This window comes from Heloderma suspectum, chromosome 1 (assembly GCF_057233095.1).
Source record: "Heloderma suspectum isolate Gila_16-S chromosome 1, 16-S_ref, whole genome shotgun sequence".
Classification (NCBI taxonomy): Eukaryota; Metazoa; Chordata; class Lepidosauria; order Squamata; family Helodermatidae; genus Heloderma; species Heloderma suspectum.
Genome location: NC_139458.1, coordinates 330,058,300 through 330,076,904, shown reverse-complemented (window position 1 = coordinate 330,076,904; position 18,605 = coordinate 330,058,300). Strand labels below are relative to the sequence as shown.

The following is an 18,605-nucleotide window of genomic DNA, read 5'->3' as shown; positions in this document are numbered from 1 at the left end:
GAGTGAATGGGAGGGAGGGGCCACCCCACCCCACCCCACCCCACCCCACCCCATGACCACTTCACTGCCAGGTCATACCCAGGAGTTAATGCGGAGGAATGCGGCACACTGCAGTGTGGGAGCTGCTTTAACTGGAGGGGGGGAGGATTTAAAGGCTTTTCAAGATGGCAGCTGCTGGTTGGCAGCGCACTGGTCATGATGTCATGTGCAGTGAACAACCTCAAAACACTCCCAATCCGCAGGACATCCCCTGTGAAGACAGCCCCCTGCTTTCTTCATGTCTCAGCCCAGCTCCCCACTCTTCCATAGGGTGTGCATGCATGTGGTATCCCTAGTGATAACTGCTGCAGGGTGGGGGAAAGAGGATATTGTTGTCAGGTCAATGCTCACCAGTCGGTTGGAGCGAGTTTCAAATAGCTCCAGCTTCTCTCACTACAAATCTAAGGAAATTTGTATTAGAGGTGGTTGTTTGGACAGCTTAGTGTTCACCAGCAAGGGTATCTGTACTCCACATAGCCTTTACTAGTGCATGGCAAGGACGTACCTGCTTTTGGGAGTGCTGCCCACCAGGAGTCCCCTTCTGCACAGCACAAACTTGAAGTGGTGTGAGACATTGTAAAACTTATACAATATTTAATCCTAAAAAATGTCGGAATAAGGGTGCAATCCTATGCGTGTTTAAACAGAGAAAAGGCCTACAACCCCCAGCATGCCCCAGCCAGCTGGCCGGGGCATGCTGGGAGTTGTAGGCCTTTTCTCTGTCTAAACATGCATAGGATTGTGCCCTAAATGTTACAAAAATCTCAATATGCTGTCAGCGTCAACCCCTAGGTGGAGCCAGTGTCATTCCAATGTTCCAAATTGCGGTGAAAGAAGCATTTAATGACAAAGAAAATAACTCCCGGTAGTAATAGATCTAATACTTCTAAATTTTGATTTGTATACAGAAAGACCTCGTACATATAATTTCCACTGAATGACAAACTACCAAATATGTATTGACATAATTATATAGTAAGCTAAAGCAAAAGTTTTCTGGTGATGTGTTACCTAGTGAGACGTAGGCCTAGGATTTCTATTCAAATTGCTTTGATGGATTTCAATACTATTCTTATGCCACTCTTAAACCATGTATATTATTTTGTTGGTTGCTTTCTTATGATCTTCTCTGAGCATTTATAATGTTTTCTGAATACTAATGTTACTGTGTCTGTCTTTGTGTTAACAATATTATTTTCTAAATGAAGGTATTACTTTAGGCATTATGTATCAATAAACTAATTCATTTGTTTCTAGTGTTGCCAGACCCCTGGGCCTCGCCCTGAGTCTCCTGGTGGGATGTGAGTGGGGGGAGGAAATCTCCAGGCAAGAGCTCTCCGCTGGCTATGGTTTTTTTTCCCCCCAAGCAGGAGGAGGAGAAGGTGGATGCGATGGAATTGGTGGATGCCCTCATGCCTGAAAAGGGAATGGAGGGAGGGCTGTGCAAGGTGAGAAGTGGCAGCGGGTCATGAGGGTGGTGGCGGCGGCTCCTCTTGGTCATCCTCCTTCTCCTGTCTGGTCCCCTCAAACAGCATCGACAGGCATGTACTCTCCTCTCACCACCTCAATCTCGGCAGTGGGGAGGGTGGCCCGGGATGGTTGGGTTGGCCTGGCGGGTATTGTGACAGTGCAAGAGGGAAGGGGGAAAGCCAGCAATCATGGCAGGGCGGCAGCAACAGTGAAGTTAAAGGGGGGCCTGGCTTGGCCTGGCCTTGGTCATTCAGGGTAAAGCTGCGGATGGAGAACAGGAAAAACACAAAAGGAAAGAGCGGGAAGGAGAGAGAGAGAGAGAGAGAGAGAGAGAAAGCGGGAAGGAAAGAAAAGAGCGGGAAAGGGGTGAAAGTAAGGAAGAGGGCGAAAAAGGCAAGAGTGGGAGGAAGAAAAGGGGGAAGACACAATGAGAGAGAAAAATGGCCAGGACAAGGCCTAGGAAGGCGACCCTCCACAGATCATTTTGAGAGACAGCTGAGCCCCGCTGTTGGTTTTTTCAGGGACAGAGCTGAGCATAGTTCTTGGGAAGCCACAAGGAAAATAGAAATCCCTCAAGCACATCTCTGAGCATGTACAGAAGACAGGAGGACCCCAGCCAGGAACAATGCCAAGGTGGAAGGAGAGGGAGCCTGCTGCTTGCTGCGACCTCTGCTTCTGCTCTGGGACTCCTGATCCACCACATCACTGTGAGTGCTGCCTCTTCGCAGGATTAAGGCCCTGACTCAGCAGCTTTTCCCAGGACTGCCACCCCATCCCAGACCAATTATGTCATCTTCCTGGGCTGGGGGCATAAAAGCTAGGCTCCTGTGGGGGCGGGACAGCCACTGGAGGGGTGACACCAAAGGGGTTCGCCCCTTTGGGGGAGCCACTTCAGGGGAACATGAGGGCGAAGGCCCTGCCCCTTATCAACGGAGGGGTGGGGGTGTGTTGGGAGAGATGTGCTTCAAAGAAAGAAGGGGAGATGAAGGGACACAGGGAGCAGCCATCACAACTATACAGGGCAGAGGGAGATATGGTGGGGGAGACATTGCGTGTTCAGGGGAGCGGGGACCATAACAGGGTCCTGGTTGTCCCCCAGCAGTCCCCCAGCAGTCCCCCAGCACAAATAACCTAGATAGCCTTGGCAGCAGTCCCCCTGGCTTGAAAATACTGCTGGTGAATGCCGGGTTGGTGAATGGTAAGACAGCTGCCATCCAGGACTTGATCCCGGATGAGCATGCTGACCTGGCATGAATTACAGAGACCTGGTTGGATGAAGCTGGGGGTGTTTATCTCAGCTGTGTCCCCCAGGGTTTTCTGTAGAACAGCAGGCTAGACCTGGGGGGGGCGGAGTTGCAGTGGTCTATCGTGATACAATCCCCTGACCAGGTGCCCTGGCCCACAGTCTGCTGGGTTTGAGTGTGTATACTTAAAAGTGGGTGCTTGGGACATAATAGGGATTCTGTTGGTGTACTGCCCACCCCGCTGCCCAACAGTCTCCCTTCCTGAGCTAGTCGGGGTGATCTTGGCAGTGGTGATGGAGTCCCCTCAGCTTGTTCTGCTGGGAGGCTTCAACATCCATGCTGAGGCTGCCCTGTTGGGAGTGGCTCAGGATTTCATGTCTTCCATGACAACCATGGGTCTGTCCCAAGTGGTTTCTGGCCCCACTCATACATACAGCAGGTCACACTCTAGACCTAGTTTTCTATGCTGAGCAGGATGACGGTGATCTGGGTGCGGAGGAACTTCCTGTTGTTCCGTTGTCATGGACAGATCACTACCTGGTGGGGTGTAGACTCACTGGAACTCAGTGCCTCTGCAGGGGCGGGGGACCGATTAAGCTGGTCCGCCCCAGGAGGCTGATGGATCCTGATGGTTTCCTGACGGCTCTTGGGGATTTTCCTGCTGCCTTGGCAGGTGATTCTGTCGAAGCCCTGGCTGATCTCTGGAATAGGGAAATGGCTGGGCGGTGAACACAATCGCTCCTGAGCGTCCCCTCTCACGGAGTGGAGCCAGACCAGCACCCTGGTTCTCTACGGAACCGGCGGCGATGAAACGAATGAGACGGAGACTAGAGCGACGTTGGCAGAAAACTCGGAACGAGTCCGATTGAACACGGGCGAGAGCTTATTTGAAGGCCTACTCCGTGGCAGTGAGGGCAGCAAAGAAGTCTTTCTTTTCTGCCACCATTGCATTTGCAGGGAGCCAGCAGAGCTGTTTCGAGTGGCCAGGGGCCTTCTCCATCCTGGCCCATGTGATGAAAATTCTGACCACTCGATAGCCCACTGTGAACAATTTGCTCAGCACTTTGCTGAAAAAATCACTCAGATCAGTTCTGACTTGGATGCTGTAGTTGATGCAGATCCTGTGGATGCCACTTTGGCTCCTGCTTGTTCAGCGTTGATGGATTCTTTTCAATTTGTGCAGCCTGAGGATGTGGACAGGATCCTTGGAGCAGTGAGTCACCACATGTATGCTGGATCCTTGCCCCGCCTGGCTTATTAAAGAGGCCAGAGGAGGACTGGCTGAGTGGATAACAGGAGTGGTTAATGCCTCTTTGGAACAAGGTATTGTTCCATTATGCTTAAAAGAGGCAGTTATGAGACCTCTGTTGAAAAAGCCTTCCCTGAATCCCACCATACTAGACAACTATCGTCCAGTCTCTAATGTACCATTTTGGGGCAAGGTATTAGAGCTTGTGGTGACCTCCCAGCTCCAGGGGTTCCTGGATGAAGCAGATTATCTTGATCCATTTCAATCTGGTTTCAGGCCTGGGTATGGGACAGAGACAGCTTTGGTCGCCTTGGTGGATGACCTACGCCAGGAACTTGACAGGGGGAGTGTGTCCCTGTTAGTTCTGCTGGACCTCTCAGCAGCATTCGATACCATCGACCATGGTATTCTTCTAGGATGCCTCGCTTGGATGGGACTTGGGGGTACTGTTTTACAGTGGCTCCATTCCTTCCTAGCGGGGTGAACTCAGAAGGTGGTGTTGAGGGATGCCTGTTCGACTCCGTGGCCGTTAGCTTGCGGGGTCCCTCAGGGTTCTGTTGTGTCCCCCATGCTATTTAATATCTACATGAAACCTCTGGGAGAGGTTGTCCGGAGTTTGGGAGTTTGGTGCCACCAATATGCTGATGACACCCAGCTCCTTTCCACCAGCTTCCAAGAAGCTGCTTCTGTCCTTAACCAGTGTTTGGCATCAGTAATGGACTTGATGAGGGAGAACAAATTGAAACTTAATCCAGACAAGACAGAGGTGCTCCTGGTCAGTCAAAAGGCAGATCAGGGAATAGGGATTCAGCCTGTGTTGGATGAGGTTACACTGTCCCTGAAGACTCAGGTTCGCAGTTTGGGGGTGCTCCTGGATTCAGCCCTAAGCGTGGATGCTCAGGTTTCAGCGACGGCCAGGAGTGCTTTTGCACAGTTAAAACTAGTGCGCCAACTGCGCCCGTTCCTGGAGATGTCTGATCTGGCTACAGTGACACATGCCTTAGTTACATCCTGTTTGGATTACTGCAATGCCCTCTGCTTGGGGCTGCCTATGAAGAGTGTTTGGAAACTGCAGTTGGTTCAAAGAGCTGCTGCCAAACTGTTGACTGGGGCTGGTTACAGGGAACATACAACTCCCTTGTTAAAACAGCTTCACTGGCTTCCAGTCTGTTTCCGGGCACAATTCAAAGTGCTGGCTATGACCTATAAAGCCCTACATGGCTCCAGTCCAGGTTATCTGAAAGACCGTATCCTCCCTTATGAACCTGCCCGTGTTCTGAGATCTTCTGGAGAGGCCCTTCTCTCAGTCCTACCACTGTCACTGGCACGTTTGGTGGGAACCCAGGAGAAGACCTCGGTGGCTGCCCCACAGCTGTGGAACACCCTTCCCAGGGAGGCTAGGATGGCTCCCTCCTTGATGTGTTTCCGGAGGCAGACTAAAACATTCTTATTCCAGCAGGCCTTTGGGACATAGTTGGAATCTGGGGGTAAGCTGCTAAAATGCTGTTTTAAAATGCTGTTTTAATGTTTTATATAATTTTAATTACATTGTTGTTTAATTTATATTTTAACTTTTGTATATTTTCATATGTTTTAATTGTATAGGTTTTAATTTTTGTAAGCCGCCTTGTATCCCAGTACTGGGAAAAAGGCGGGGAATAATAATAATAATAATAATACAGAAGGCTTCCTCCCTTCAAGCTTCCCCTCTAACTGCAGCCTCACCTACCAATTTGAGATAAAGGGTTTCCAGATGACAGGCTGGCTTTTACCCAGAAAAGCTTGAATGACCTGGCACCCTTTTAAAAATAAATGACATGGCAGGTTCCCTCCTGCTGCACCTGTAACAGAGAAAGCAACTTGCCTGGATCTCCCAGCCCAAGCTGCTAGAATAAGGACTTGAGGACTGTTCTGTCACTTAATACAGTTTAGCAATAATGGCACATACAAATTTCTTATTAACTTGCCTATCTGAAAGAAAAGAGAGGTGAATCCTCTTCCAGTTTAATAATGCTTCTGGCATGGTTGGCTGGAAAAGGTTCCTGCTTGAGTGGATGAGTTGGCATTGATAGGATGGGATTAATTACCCCTTATCACTCTTCTCCCTTTATTGCTCTGCTGTGCTCAGAAGCAGGGTTGTTTTAAAAAAAGTGGTAGAAGAGTGGTGCTTATGGATATAGTGGGCTTGTAAAATGAACCAGGGTGCAATCTTAGCATGTTTAGCCAGAAAAAAGCCATACTACTCCCATGCTGGGGCATTCCCCAGGTGGGGAATGCTGGGAATGGTAGGACTTTTTTCTGGCTAAACATGCATGGTATTGCACCCTCAGTGACTGAAAATATGGGACTGTGTTTGTATGTAGGGGTAATGAGTATTTGTACGATCTTGACTGTTGGGTGGGAAATAAAAGAGAGGTGAGAAATCAAATCCTTCAGCCCCAAGGACACTTTCTTCAATTAAACAAAAATGCTGTATGAAGGGATGCAGTAAAGCAATGTTGGTTTTATACTGCCAAAATGTATCACCATCTTCCCTACTTCCCAGCATGCATATGCATGATGGTATCTCTGAACCAGAGCAGTGGTTTTCAATACTTTGTTTTGGGAAGCCCTGGAGTTCCTCAAAAGATTGGTATTGTTGACCTTTCCCCTGCAATGTTGAGGGCGTGTTGCAGGGGGCATGTGCAGTCCATGTGAAGCAACAGTGAGGCTCAACAGGTTTGGCCATTGCCCCTCATGAGATCTGTTCTTAGATTCTGTGGCAAGAATGGCTGGCTGAAGTTGCAGTATATGATTTTATTGTTTTGCAATACGTTTGGTTGCTGTTGTTGCTATTTTTGCTAGAATTGATTTTGTAGTTATGCGGTCATGCTGGGTTTCCTTTCTCTTACAGTCGGATGCAGCGTCTCAGTGTAGCCATAACTATACAGTCATAATCGAGGTATCTTGTGAAAAGAATGGGTGGATTTCTTTGAATAGAGAATGATCATCACAAGAAGTTTCAGTGGGCTATGGATAATTTTGAGAGGAATCCCCACTAGTCAAGCCTTACCAACAACAGCAGCCATATCTACTCATAGATATGAATATCCTAATCATATCTACTCAGAGGTAAGTCCCATTGAGTTCTATGGAGTTTAGGCTCCCCTCTTCCTACGATGGACTTCTGGTGACTGGCTTGAGGGCACTTAAACCCTTCTCGTCAGAAGCAGATCCCAACTCAGGTTTTGTAAACAGGTGAGAAGGAAAGTTTCCCTCACTTCAGCTGGATCTCGGAACATCCCCTTTTACTAAGATTTTTTATCTTAATTTCCAACCAGAGAATGTCTCATTTGTTAGAAATTCTAACTTTTTCATTTACATTATATGTTCTGAGCACCTGTGGTTGATGCTTAATGTATCATGCTTAATGACATCACCAGGGCCTGCTCCCTGTAACATCACCAGGCCTGCCGCCTTTGACATCACGGGGACCTGCCCCATGACATCACCGGGGGCTATCCCTAAGTCTCAGGTTTGGGTCCTGATATCTGAGGGCCTGGGATGTTCTGGACCGGGCAACCCTGTTTGTTTCACCTAAAATCTTGAGTCTGTGGCCACTTACACTGGTCATGCTTTATGATCTGACCCACTGGGTTGCAAAGGTGCACATTCAAACTAGGATTAGACCACCAAATTAACCCTTGCAATACCTGATACCTTGTGGCATTGCAATGATGCAACTTCCTTATCCTATGAATGTTAAAGCTGGGCCAAAATTCAACCTCCATTTCCTGAAAATATTCTCCCCCTTCAAAAAAAAAGCAGCTGGTTTTCTATAGATTCTTCTTGGGGAGGGGGAGAAATTTCTCCAAAATATGTGGGGATGCCTCTTATCTCACTTTGCCTTGTGTTGTGGCTAAGGGTTTTCCATTTTTTCTTGCTTTAAACTTCTTTTTTTTTAAGCTCTGTGCTGCTCCCAGAGCTGTAATGTCTCTCTGACATCGTATTGCCTCCAGGGTATACCAGGAAGTGTGGCTGCAAGGAAGCTGTGGAGAAAGCCTCATGCCACTTCCTGTTGGCCACACTTTCTGGAATGCAATGGGAACAACACAGAGCATGGGTTCTGGGTGGTTTGTTAACCACCCCAGCCACCCACGCTCTCTGGATTCGGACAGCACAACAAGCCATGTGTGATGAGGGTGATGTGGTAAATGAGCTGGCATGCAACTGGTACCCACAGACATGGTTAAGAAGCCACTGTGGTTTATTAACCACCCTCATGTTGTGCTAACCAGGTTAATGAAATGTGATGTTGCTCCCAAGGCATTCCAGGAAGTCCAGCTGTCAAGAAGTTGCAGAACCTTATATCGCTGTGAGCAGCGCAGGGTTGTTTTTTTAAGTTAGGAAGTAAAAAGCAGAAATTGCCTGGCTACCTCATAAGGTTATGTGTGGTAAGTGGCAACCCGCCCCTCCCGCAAATTTCAGAGAAATTTCTCTAATTTCTCTTTACCCCCCACAATCTTTTGGGGGTTGTTTTGCCATCCACCCAACAAATGAATGGTTGAAAAAAGAAATCTTCAACCCAAATGTAATGAATTTTTTTGCTGACACATTGAAGTGTAGGTCAGCTGTACATATTACTTGTTTTCCAGCATGGAGGTGAACATGTGTTTTGGAGAAAGTGTTCAAACTGTAACTGTTGTTTGAGAGGCTGCACGTTAGAAGACCTCATAGAGAAGTTTCAAGTACACAAAAGGCAGTTATTTTAGAATTATCACTCGATTTCAGATTGTTGTTGTCTTTGCCTAATCTTAAGAATTAATGTACCAGTGAAGGAACTCAATTGTTAATGCTACTATGTTTGAGCTCCTGAGCTCTTCCTGCCACCTTTCAGCTCAGGATGAGTGTTTCTACACAAGGTTTTTATTGTGCACTCATGCTTGCTCACAGTAGTTCGTGGGCCCTTTACACAATGCCGTCATCGTCCAGGGCCTTTCTGGTGCTTTGCAACGATTATTGCAGATTTTTTCCTAATGAGGAAAGTGGCATTTTTTCTGAATAGCGTTATAAAGCCCTGTCTAATTGTGCAGTTCCGCAATACCACAGCACCACCTACTGGTTGTGTAATGGAACATATAGAAAGGCAGAGAAAGAAAACCCCTGGAAAAAAAACACTTGTAAAGGAGCCTATCTTAATTCCACAAAGAATCCAGAAGCAGAAGTCCTGGTAAAGGTGCAGAATAAAAGCCTCATGTAGAAATGCCCCATATGATAGCTCAGAGCTGCTTGAGCGAAATCTGATTCTCAGGATTAGGCTGCCAATCAGCTCTTTCATGTTGGTCATAAGTAACTACTCAAGAAATTCAAATGTTAATAGAACTTTATTGGGTTGGGTTCAGATTTAGTCATACTTAGGGTAGACCCATTGAAATCAATGGGACTTAAGTTAGTCATGACTAACTTTAGACCCTTTGATTTCAGTGGGGCTAATCTTAAGTATGACTAAATCTGGAGTCAACCCATTGAACAAACTGCTCAGTCTTCTATCCTAGCTTGCTCTATCCTTGTTTGTTTCTCTTCTAGTGCTCATTTTATTCTTCTAGTCTTCATTTTATTCTTTGAGTCCTCATTTTATTCAGTGTGAGAGCTTCCTTCTCTAAAAGTGAAAGATACTTCCTAGGTTTATCTCAGTATAAGTCACTACACATTCGCTTGTGATTTAGACTTGGCTCCCTCTGTGGGCTACGTCCAGCTTACTGACATGACCTTTCTCTCGTATTTTTTTCCTCTTCCTCCCATCTTGCTGGAAATCACTGATCGTTTTGCAAACAAGTTGCCACAGAGTGGCAGTGTAGGATTATGTGAGAAACAAGTAAAAAAAAACTCAACTTGTTTAATGTATGATTTAAGCATAAACAGGAATTACATCTGCACACACAGATGTTTAACTGTATGGCAATCATTCTCTCTGAAATTGTCATAAATTAATATAATCGAATCTGTAGGTTTTTAGTATTGCATTTTTTAACCATATTGATAGGACTGTTGCTGATTTTGTTGTTGTTGACAACAAAACTGAACTCAACCTGAAATTTGTGGTTCTGGTAAACCAGAATATTGTTTTCAAATTACAGGCAGCTTTACTAAAATCCATATTCATGCTCATCCAGGGATTGTTTTCACCATCACTGCAACGAATATTGTATTCTTCTGATAACTTTATTCTCACAATATTTTTAACTTTTGCACCAAATTTCATCCTTTAGTTTTGTCCATTCCTTGTGCTATGTCTTTCTTGCACTGTGCTTAAAATTGTAAATGTTGATTTTATTGGGGGGTAAGGCTTTATACTGCTTTGACTTCAACCCCCATGATGCAGCACAATTTCAAACAAAATTCACACACATGAAAATGGCTAGGACTAGGAGTTTACGCAATTTTAAGGCTGCTATCCTATTCACATTTACCTGGGAGTAAGTCCCATTGAGCTAACTGGGAATTGCTTCTAAGTAGACATGCATGGAATTGTGTAAGTATACAACATTTGCGAGTGGACAGGGGGAGAAATGACGAGACGACACCAATCAATTTGGGATAAACAGGGCCACATTTATTGATAGATTACAATCTGCGAAGAAAGCACCAGCGGGCACACCACCAACAAGACCAACATGACAGGTGTAGAGTGAGTCATTTGTTGTCTGTCGCGAGGTGTCCGCCCTCGCCCACCAATCGGACATACCCAGTTCTGGGCTGGGAGACCTTCCCCTGTCACCCCCCCTCGAGCCACAGAACCCGAGTGGGTGAGGAGGGTTGGCCTCAAAGGTAAGCCGTATCTCCCAACTGGGGCCACAAAACCCTGAGCCGGAAGCCTCAGGCCTTACCAGTCACCTGAAACAGTACCTATGAATGCTCACCAGTCCACTCCCCCAGTGGAGAGCCCGCCCGGAGCCACCACAGGAGGGTGACAAGCCTCTGCTTATTCGCTCTCCCCCCACCTGCTCAGTAAACACTCCCAAATGCCCCTTCACAGATCGGCCAAAAAGACATCATTGCCTAGTTCGGTGAGATGAACACCATCCGCCCTGTAGAGTATCCCCTGAGCAGGAGAAATGTCAGGGTGGATGATGGTCCAGTCGCCCTGTTTGATCAGAAAGTTCCCAATCTCTCTGTTGACCTTTTTACGGGCCTTATCCATGGCACGAGGATCCAAGCCATCCCTCCAGGCCACTCTAGGCAACAGGTTGGACCAGATAATGGTGATTCCTGGCCAGCGACGCCGAATAAGCCGCAAGTCCTCCCAAGCTTGAAGAATCATTTCAGCAGGCCTAAATCGTTCCCCCCTAAGTGCAACACTAGAATCTGTGGGGGAACCTTCACCAGCCCTTGCTGGAATAACATGGGAAGGAGGCGCTCCCAACGCATCCCGCATCTGCCCAACCACTGAATGGTGGCATAGCGGCTGAGCCCTAGCTGGGATCCGCAGCTGGAGGATGCCCTCCGACCGGCCCAAAAAACCATACTGTGCCCGCAGATGAGCGCCTTCATTGGATCACTTGCACTCCAGTGATCTAGAAGAACAAGAAAAATAATGAACGGAAATGTCCACACAAGCTAAGGGCCCAACAGTGGCCTCACATATGCCCTATACGCCTTGGAGCACCACCTACCGACCAACTGCACCTTATCTGATGTGAACCCCAGAGACGCAGCTGTGGAGGTGGCCCCAATCCGGAAGGAATATGTGCCGAAACGAAGAGCACCCAAATCCAGCGCCTTTAATGCTTGCTGTGTGACTGCCCAAAATTGATATTTGGTTAAAGGAGAAGAGTCTGTATAGCAAAAAAGGGGGCCGGGCAGGTTTCCCCGAACCTTCAGAAAGTCCCTCAATGCCGTGACCGGGCAGAGGTCCGGCACAGGGGCTGGAAACAGGGACACACTGACGCCCCTTCCCCCCTGGTCAGTCTTGGACCTCCTAAGCTGAATACAGGCCCCCTGTTGAGAAAACTGTAAGTCATTAAACTGCAAGGCTCGTCCCGACAGGTTGCCCTTAGCGGACACCACCAATTCCGATATCCTGAATGCCCCAAAGAATGCTGTAACAGCTGCAGCATGAAACAACGAGGCTTCTTGAGGGGATTTGCACAAGGAAGGCCACAGATCCTGCAAGCCCAGCAATATGTCTGGTGGTGACAGAGGGCATCTAGGGTCAGGAGGCACCCTGGACCAGCCCTGAAGCATCCGCCGGACCCGGAAGTCCATGGTGTTATCTGCTACACCCTTCATTTTAGACCAGAAGGCAAGTGCAGCAAGCCTACCCCCGATGGTCCGGGCCACTAGGCCCTGCCTGTGGGCATGCACGCAAAACTGCAGTAGGTGATCGACCGGTATTGGCCAGTACTGTGGAAGATGTGCAGCCGCCCGGAATGAAAAGAACTCCCTACCTGACCTGGCGTAAGCCGCTCTCGTGCTGGGGGCTAAGGACTGCAGGATGGCCTGTTCCGCCTCTTCCAGCCAACTTCCCACAGAGCGGCTGGCATGGTGTCCAGAATAGCCTGCGCCCAAGGGGCCAGTTCTTGGAAACGTTGCACCTGGTTTTGTGACAACGCGTCAGCCAAGGCATTATCCATGCCTGGAATGTGTCATGCACGGAATAAAATATTAAAACGCAGGCACTACAGAGTGAAAGCCCGAAGCAAGGCCATGACCCTACTGTTGCGCGATGACAAAGAATTAATGACCTGGACAGTGGCTTGGTTGTCGCACCAGAAATGCACGACAGAATTAGCAAGCTGGGCTGCCCACAAGTGCGCGGCAACATATATCAGAAAGAGCTCTAAGAAAGTAAGGTCTCTTCCGACGCCTAGCGCTAACCACTCAGCCGGCCAACATGCGTGGCACCATCGATCGCAAAACACAACCCCAAAGCCTAGGGCCCCAGATGAATCGGAATGTATCTGAAGTTCTGCTTCTAATAGCAACTCCTTCCTCCAGAAGGAAACGCCATTGAATGCATTAAGGAAATGCAGCCACTCAAAAAGATCATCTTTCATGGCTGATGATACCCGAATGCGATGGTGCGGCAAGCGCAGGCCCCGCATGGCGCTACAAAGGTGTTTAAGGAAGGCCCCGCCGGGGGCAACTACCTGACAGGTGAAATTAAGATGCCCAACAACTTCCTGCAATGCCAACAGCGTGACTTTCTTAGAATGAAGCATGTGCTGTATCCTGTCCTTTAGGGCCTGTAATTTGTTAGCCGGGAGCCTACACAACTGATTCATGGAGTCCAGTTCTATGCCCAAAAATTTAATAGTGGGGGAAGGGCCCTTGGTTTTTTCCCCCACCAAGTTTAGGGATGTACGAAAGTCACTTACCTTTCCGCGGATTATGTTTATGGGGGGGGGAGGCGTTCCGTCTCTCCTCCTAGAATCCTCGACGGGGGGGAGGCGATTCATTCCTCCCCCCTGGAATCCTCGAACGGCAGCTGTGCTCTGCGGTGGCTCTGTGGAGCAGCTGGCCAGGCCCAGGCCAGAGCCGTCCGCAGCCGGATTTCTGGCCGCGGAGGGCTCTGGGTAAAAAACAAAACAAAACCACGTACGCAAATGGCGGCAGCTACAGCCGCCGCCATTTGTGTTCCTTATTTTTGGCCATCTTAGTCTATGTAAATATTTACATAAACTATTACGGCGAAAATAAAAGGGAACGCAAATAGCGCCCGCTACGCTATTTGCGTTCCCCTTTATTTTCGCCGTAATAGTCTAAGTAAATATTTACGTAGACTAAGATGGCCAAAAATAAGGAACACAAATGGCGGCGGCCATAGCCGCCGCCATTTGCGTACGTGTGTTTTTTTTTTAACCCAGCCGTGATAGGCTACGTAAATCTTTACGTAGCCTATCACGTCTCTGTAAAAAAAAAAAACCACCTCCAGACTGCAAATGGCGGCGGTGGCAGCCGGTCGGAAGACCAGTCGGTGGAGCCGCCGCCACCACCCAGAACATCCGCCCCAGGTAAGTCTCGTCCCGGGGGGGATCGGCGGGGGGGTGGCAGGCCATTCCGCCACAGATTTCGGGAGGCCGAATGCACTGGCATTCGGCCTCACCGAGATCCATGGTGGAATTCTCTGACATCCCTAAGGTACACCCAGCTCATTTGTGAGGGCGGAAAATTCCTGCATTAGCCGTGCGCACTGGGGGGTGCCAGATGGACCTGCAGATAGGAAATCGTCAAGGTAGTGCACGACGCTATGGGACCCGGTTTTATCAATCAGAGCCCATTCCAAAAAGGAACTGAACTTCTCGAACATAGCTCAGGACACAGAACATCCCATGGGTAGGGCCCTGTCGATGTAGAACTGACCAGAAAAGCTGAATCCTTAAAGGTCGAAATCGTCGGGGAAAATTGGCAAGAGGCGGAATGCGGATTTAATGTTGCATTTTCCCATGAGGGCCCCAGGGCCCAGTGCCTTCACCATAGATACTGCCGCGTCAAACGGTGTGTAGTGAACAGAGCACAGGTGCTCAGGAATGGCATCATTCACAGACTCCCCCCTGGGGAAGGACAAGTTGTGGATCAACCGGTATTCACCTGCGGCCTTTTTAGGCACAATGCCCAAAGGGGAGACCCTGAGGTTGGGGAAAGGAGGGGAATTGAATGGACCAATGACCCGCCCCGTGACCACTTCCTTATTGATCTTATCCAAGACTAGGTGTTCGAAACCTGCATTAGATTTCTGATTCTGGCAAATTTGGGCCTGGCGTTGGCCCTGAAACGGAATCCTAAAACCCAGGGAAAATCCCTCTTCCAAGTAGCAGGCGTCCTCCCGAAGCGGGTAGCGCTTCAAAAGGCGCTGTAGGGGCTGCAACTTAATTGGACTGGGCCCCCTTTGGCGGAGGTTGTGTGCTGCCCTCGGGCTTCCTACCACCCTGCCATTCCCAATTTGGGCTCCGCTGACCTTTGTCCTTTGGGCAGCCAATGAAGGTGTGTTGTCCCCCACAAATGGAGCACGCATGGCAAAATCTGCATGGGTTTTTAAAGCAGACGCCCTTGGAACCAAACTCCCAACAGAGAGTGCGGTGTTGAACCAGCTGTCCCACCCCAGCGTTAGGGGCTGAGGCAGGCGTCGGCTTAGCTAATATGTGCCCACTATCAGATCGCTCGCCAAAACCCGGCCTGGCAGGGGTCATAAACTGCAGCCAAAGATCCTGATCTTTGGCGTCCCAGCACAACATGGGGTCAAATGCCGCCCGCATACGGAAGGATTCGTCATAGGCCAGCCAGGCTCCACCCTTGTATTCGGTGTAGGCCCTATGTATAATATCCAAATACTTAGTGAGGACCCAACTACGCTCTGGGTGCTTTTGCTGAATGACACTCATATATATTAAGAAGCCGGGTAGCCAATTTGCCCAAGTGCGTGACACCTTCTTACGCCTGACCCTCTCCTGATCCCTATCACCAGATTTCTCCCCTTCCTTTGTTTCAGACTCATGGAATAACAGGGAGAAGATGTCAACGAATTCTCCCCGGAGTATTTTCTCTTTTGTTGCCGGCAATAGGTGATATCCCAGGGGAGTGGATGTACCCCCGGTTGGGATTGCCCTATTCTCTACCTGGGCATAAGGGTCATTGCTGCCCGCCCCAGGCTCCTCGGAGCTCTCTCCTACGGGGCCTTGCCACACAGCTGCGCAGGCAGCCATGGCGGATGGGGCGTGCTGAGGAGCCACTCTGTCACCAGCCGAAGGAGGCTCAGAAGCCGGAGGGGCCGCGGGTGCTCCCCCCTCGTAAACCCCACCTGAGAGGTTTGGAGCAGGGACGGGGGCCCCCTGGGGTTGGGCAGATGCAGGGATGTCCATTGTAATGGCGGCCCCACCCGGTGTGGCATGGCTTAGTGCCGGGAGTGTGTAACCTGGGCCAAAGCAGTGGGGCGGTACACCTGGATGAGGGAACCCTGGGATGCCCCCTACTGGGTTGTGAAAAGGCCAACTCATTCCCGCTGAAAAGGGGAACCACCTGTATGGCGGGAACTGGTTACGGCCAGTCGTTGGCACGGACCCCCCAGGGACCGAAACCTCACCTCCTGAACCCAGGTTGTTTGCCATGTCAGGGATCTGGCTGTGGTCCAAAACTGCAGGAGCCAGTGAGACGGGTGCCGGCGACCCTTGCACCGGAGGGGGCTGCTCCGAAGATGAGCATGCGAGCGCTGGGGCTGGTGCAGATGCTGTTTGCCCAGTGACGGTGACGACCTCATTGGAAGCCTCGATTGCTGCCAGCCTCTCTGAAACAGATATTAATAGATCCTTGCGAGCTTGCCCTCTAGTAACCCTTGAAGTCCGGGGAGCCTGCCTGGCAGGGGTGATTAATGCAGGGATCCCTAAGTCCCGCTCAGCAGCCTCCAGTCTGGCCAGAATGAGGGCCATGTCTTGATCCTCATCGTTGGATGAGGAAGAGTCGGCCCTACGGAAGTGGCGCTTAGCTGGGGGGCAGGGGGCTGTAGCTGGGGGGCAAGCGGCTTTGCCCTTGCCTTTCCCCCCCCCATACCCTTCTTGGGGGGCATCACTGTGTGTTGGGAGATCTGCCAACCAACTTTAGAATGGAACCCTGAATGAAATGCGCTTACCCTACTTCCTTTCAAAAAATTTGTGTATGGATATATTTGGTATGTTTCCAATTTCTATTTCTATAATTCTTATTTATTTATTTATTGGTAATATTATTATACTATTAATTGTGTGTAAATTAATTTGTTTATTTGTTTGCTTTGTCTTTTATTACTGTTATTATTATTTATATTAAATCGCACCCTATACTTTCCAGGCGAAGCCTTGTGCCTTACTTGTGCTCCCCCCTTTTTTTTTGATTTATTTTCTCCTCCCTCCCCCCTTTCTTCCTTTATGAAGCAAAGGGGGTTGAAGGCACAACAGGCCACTAGGGGCCGGCAGAGTGCTAAAGAAAGCCCTGGAAAATCTCTGTACTCCAGGGACCCAAGGAAAGAAGCCGAAGGCAGCCCAGATAAACGGCCTACGGAGGTGAAAAGGAGGAGGTAAACCCAGGCACCAGAGCCCTTTCCCTTCCCTCACCTTAATAACAGCTACCCGGAAGCGCCGGGAAGCCAAACGGAGACCCCCCCAAGCCCACACAAATATGCAACTGTGAAGATGTTATGGAGCGCGAAAGGGGCGAAACAGGAGACTTTCCCTTCCTGAAATCAGCTGGGGGGGGGCAGAAACGCCGCGGAAACCAGAGCGGGGACCACCAAAGAAAGGGGGAGGGAAGGGTGAAAAGCCTCTCGCTTGTGCTGGGGAAGGGGCGCAAATCACGCAGCTCAGTGGCTTTCTTGTCCCTGGAATGCTGCCACCGCTGCCGATCCGCCGCCAATCCACCACCAATTCACCGCCTCGTCCCGGGGGTGCTGCCGCTGCTGCCACACCGCCAAGCCACCGCCTCGTCCCTGGGGTTGCCGCCACGCTGCTGTTGCTGCCGCGCTGCTGTTGCCGCCGAGATCAAGAACGGACGGAGGATGCTGCCGATGTGCCGCCGCTTGAAAAGGCCACAAAATGAGGAGGCTGTAGGGCAGCGCGGCCTAAATAGTGGCCGGCTTGACCCGCCCCTTGGTGACGCCAGGGGCAAAGGCCAGTGGCCTTTGCCCTTGTCCCGTCCTCCCCCCGCCACCCACAACAGCCCCCTCTGTGGCCAGGTAAGCCGGGTGCGGGGTGAGGGCACTTACGAGTGAAAATTAAATGCGCAGAGACAACTCACTCAGAAAGCTGTGAACAATAGAAACCCATAGTGAACTGGCTGAAGTTTGATTCAGCAATGGATTTTCCACAGAGATCTGTTACTTGCGGCAGAAAGACCTGGAATTAGCAATGGAATTTCAGTGCATTTCATATATTCCTGCTCTTGACTTTTTCTTGATTGCCAAGAAAGATTTCCTGACCCTTCCCAGCTTACTTTTCATTTTATCTACCAATGGTTCTCATCCCACAAATATTCAGAATTGGCTCCGTAATACGGAAACTACTTTAATTCAGCTTATTCCTCCTTGGGTGTTTTCCCCCTTAAGACTAGAATATAGCTAGTTGAGATTTTATGTCTGGAAAATCCCAAATTGTTGGGAGATTCAGTAGGATTCTTGTTTGCTCTACCAACCTACAGTAATGGTTCAGTTGCAGAACTTCTGTTTTTTAGTTGAATTAAATATGGTCCGCTCAATGGCTTGTATCCAATTATGGTGTTGGGCTAGCTCAGCCTTCTTCAACCTGGTGCCCTCCAGATGTGTAGGACTACAACTCCAAGCATGCTCCAACCTCATATTTCGAAGGCTAGTGGAAACTGCTTCTGCCTGCCCAGACCAGGGCACCTGATGTTTGTTATCCCCTCCATCTACTGCAGCCCTCTGTGCCATAATGTTCTAGACGCTACGCTATTTGCGTTCCCCTTATTTTCGCCGTAGTCTACGTAAACGTTTACGTAGACTAGGTGCCAAAATAAGGAATGCAAGTGGCGGCACCCATGGGCGCCGCCATTTGCGTATGCATGGTTTTTTTTTTACTCAGCCGTGATAGGCTACGTAAACATTTACGTAGCCTATCACGGCTGACTGCAGGGACGCAAACGGC

At 49.4% G+C, this 18,605-nt stretch overlaps 1 protein-coding gene across 1 annotated transcript; it reads right to left on the bottom strand.

Annotated features, from left to right (window-relative positions):
- Positions 1-11,598: 11,598 nt before the first annotated feature.
- On the bottom strand, positions 11,599-13,085 carry LOC146359485 (uncharacterized). The gene is made up of 2 exons (XM_084815877.1): positions 12,698-13,085; positions 11,599-12,575 (listed from the first exon to the last, which is right to left on the bottom strand). The coding sequence occupies exons 1-2, from the start codon at positions 13,083-13,085 to the stop codon at positions 11,599-11,601; spliced, it is 1,365 nt and encodes a 454-aa protein (XP_084672003.1).
- Between the last annotated feature and the right edge of the window lie 5,520 nt (positions 13,086-18,605).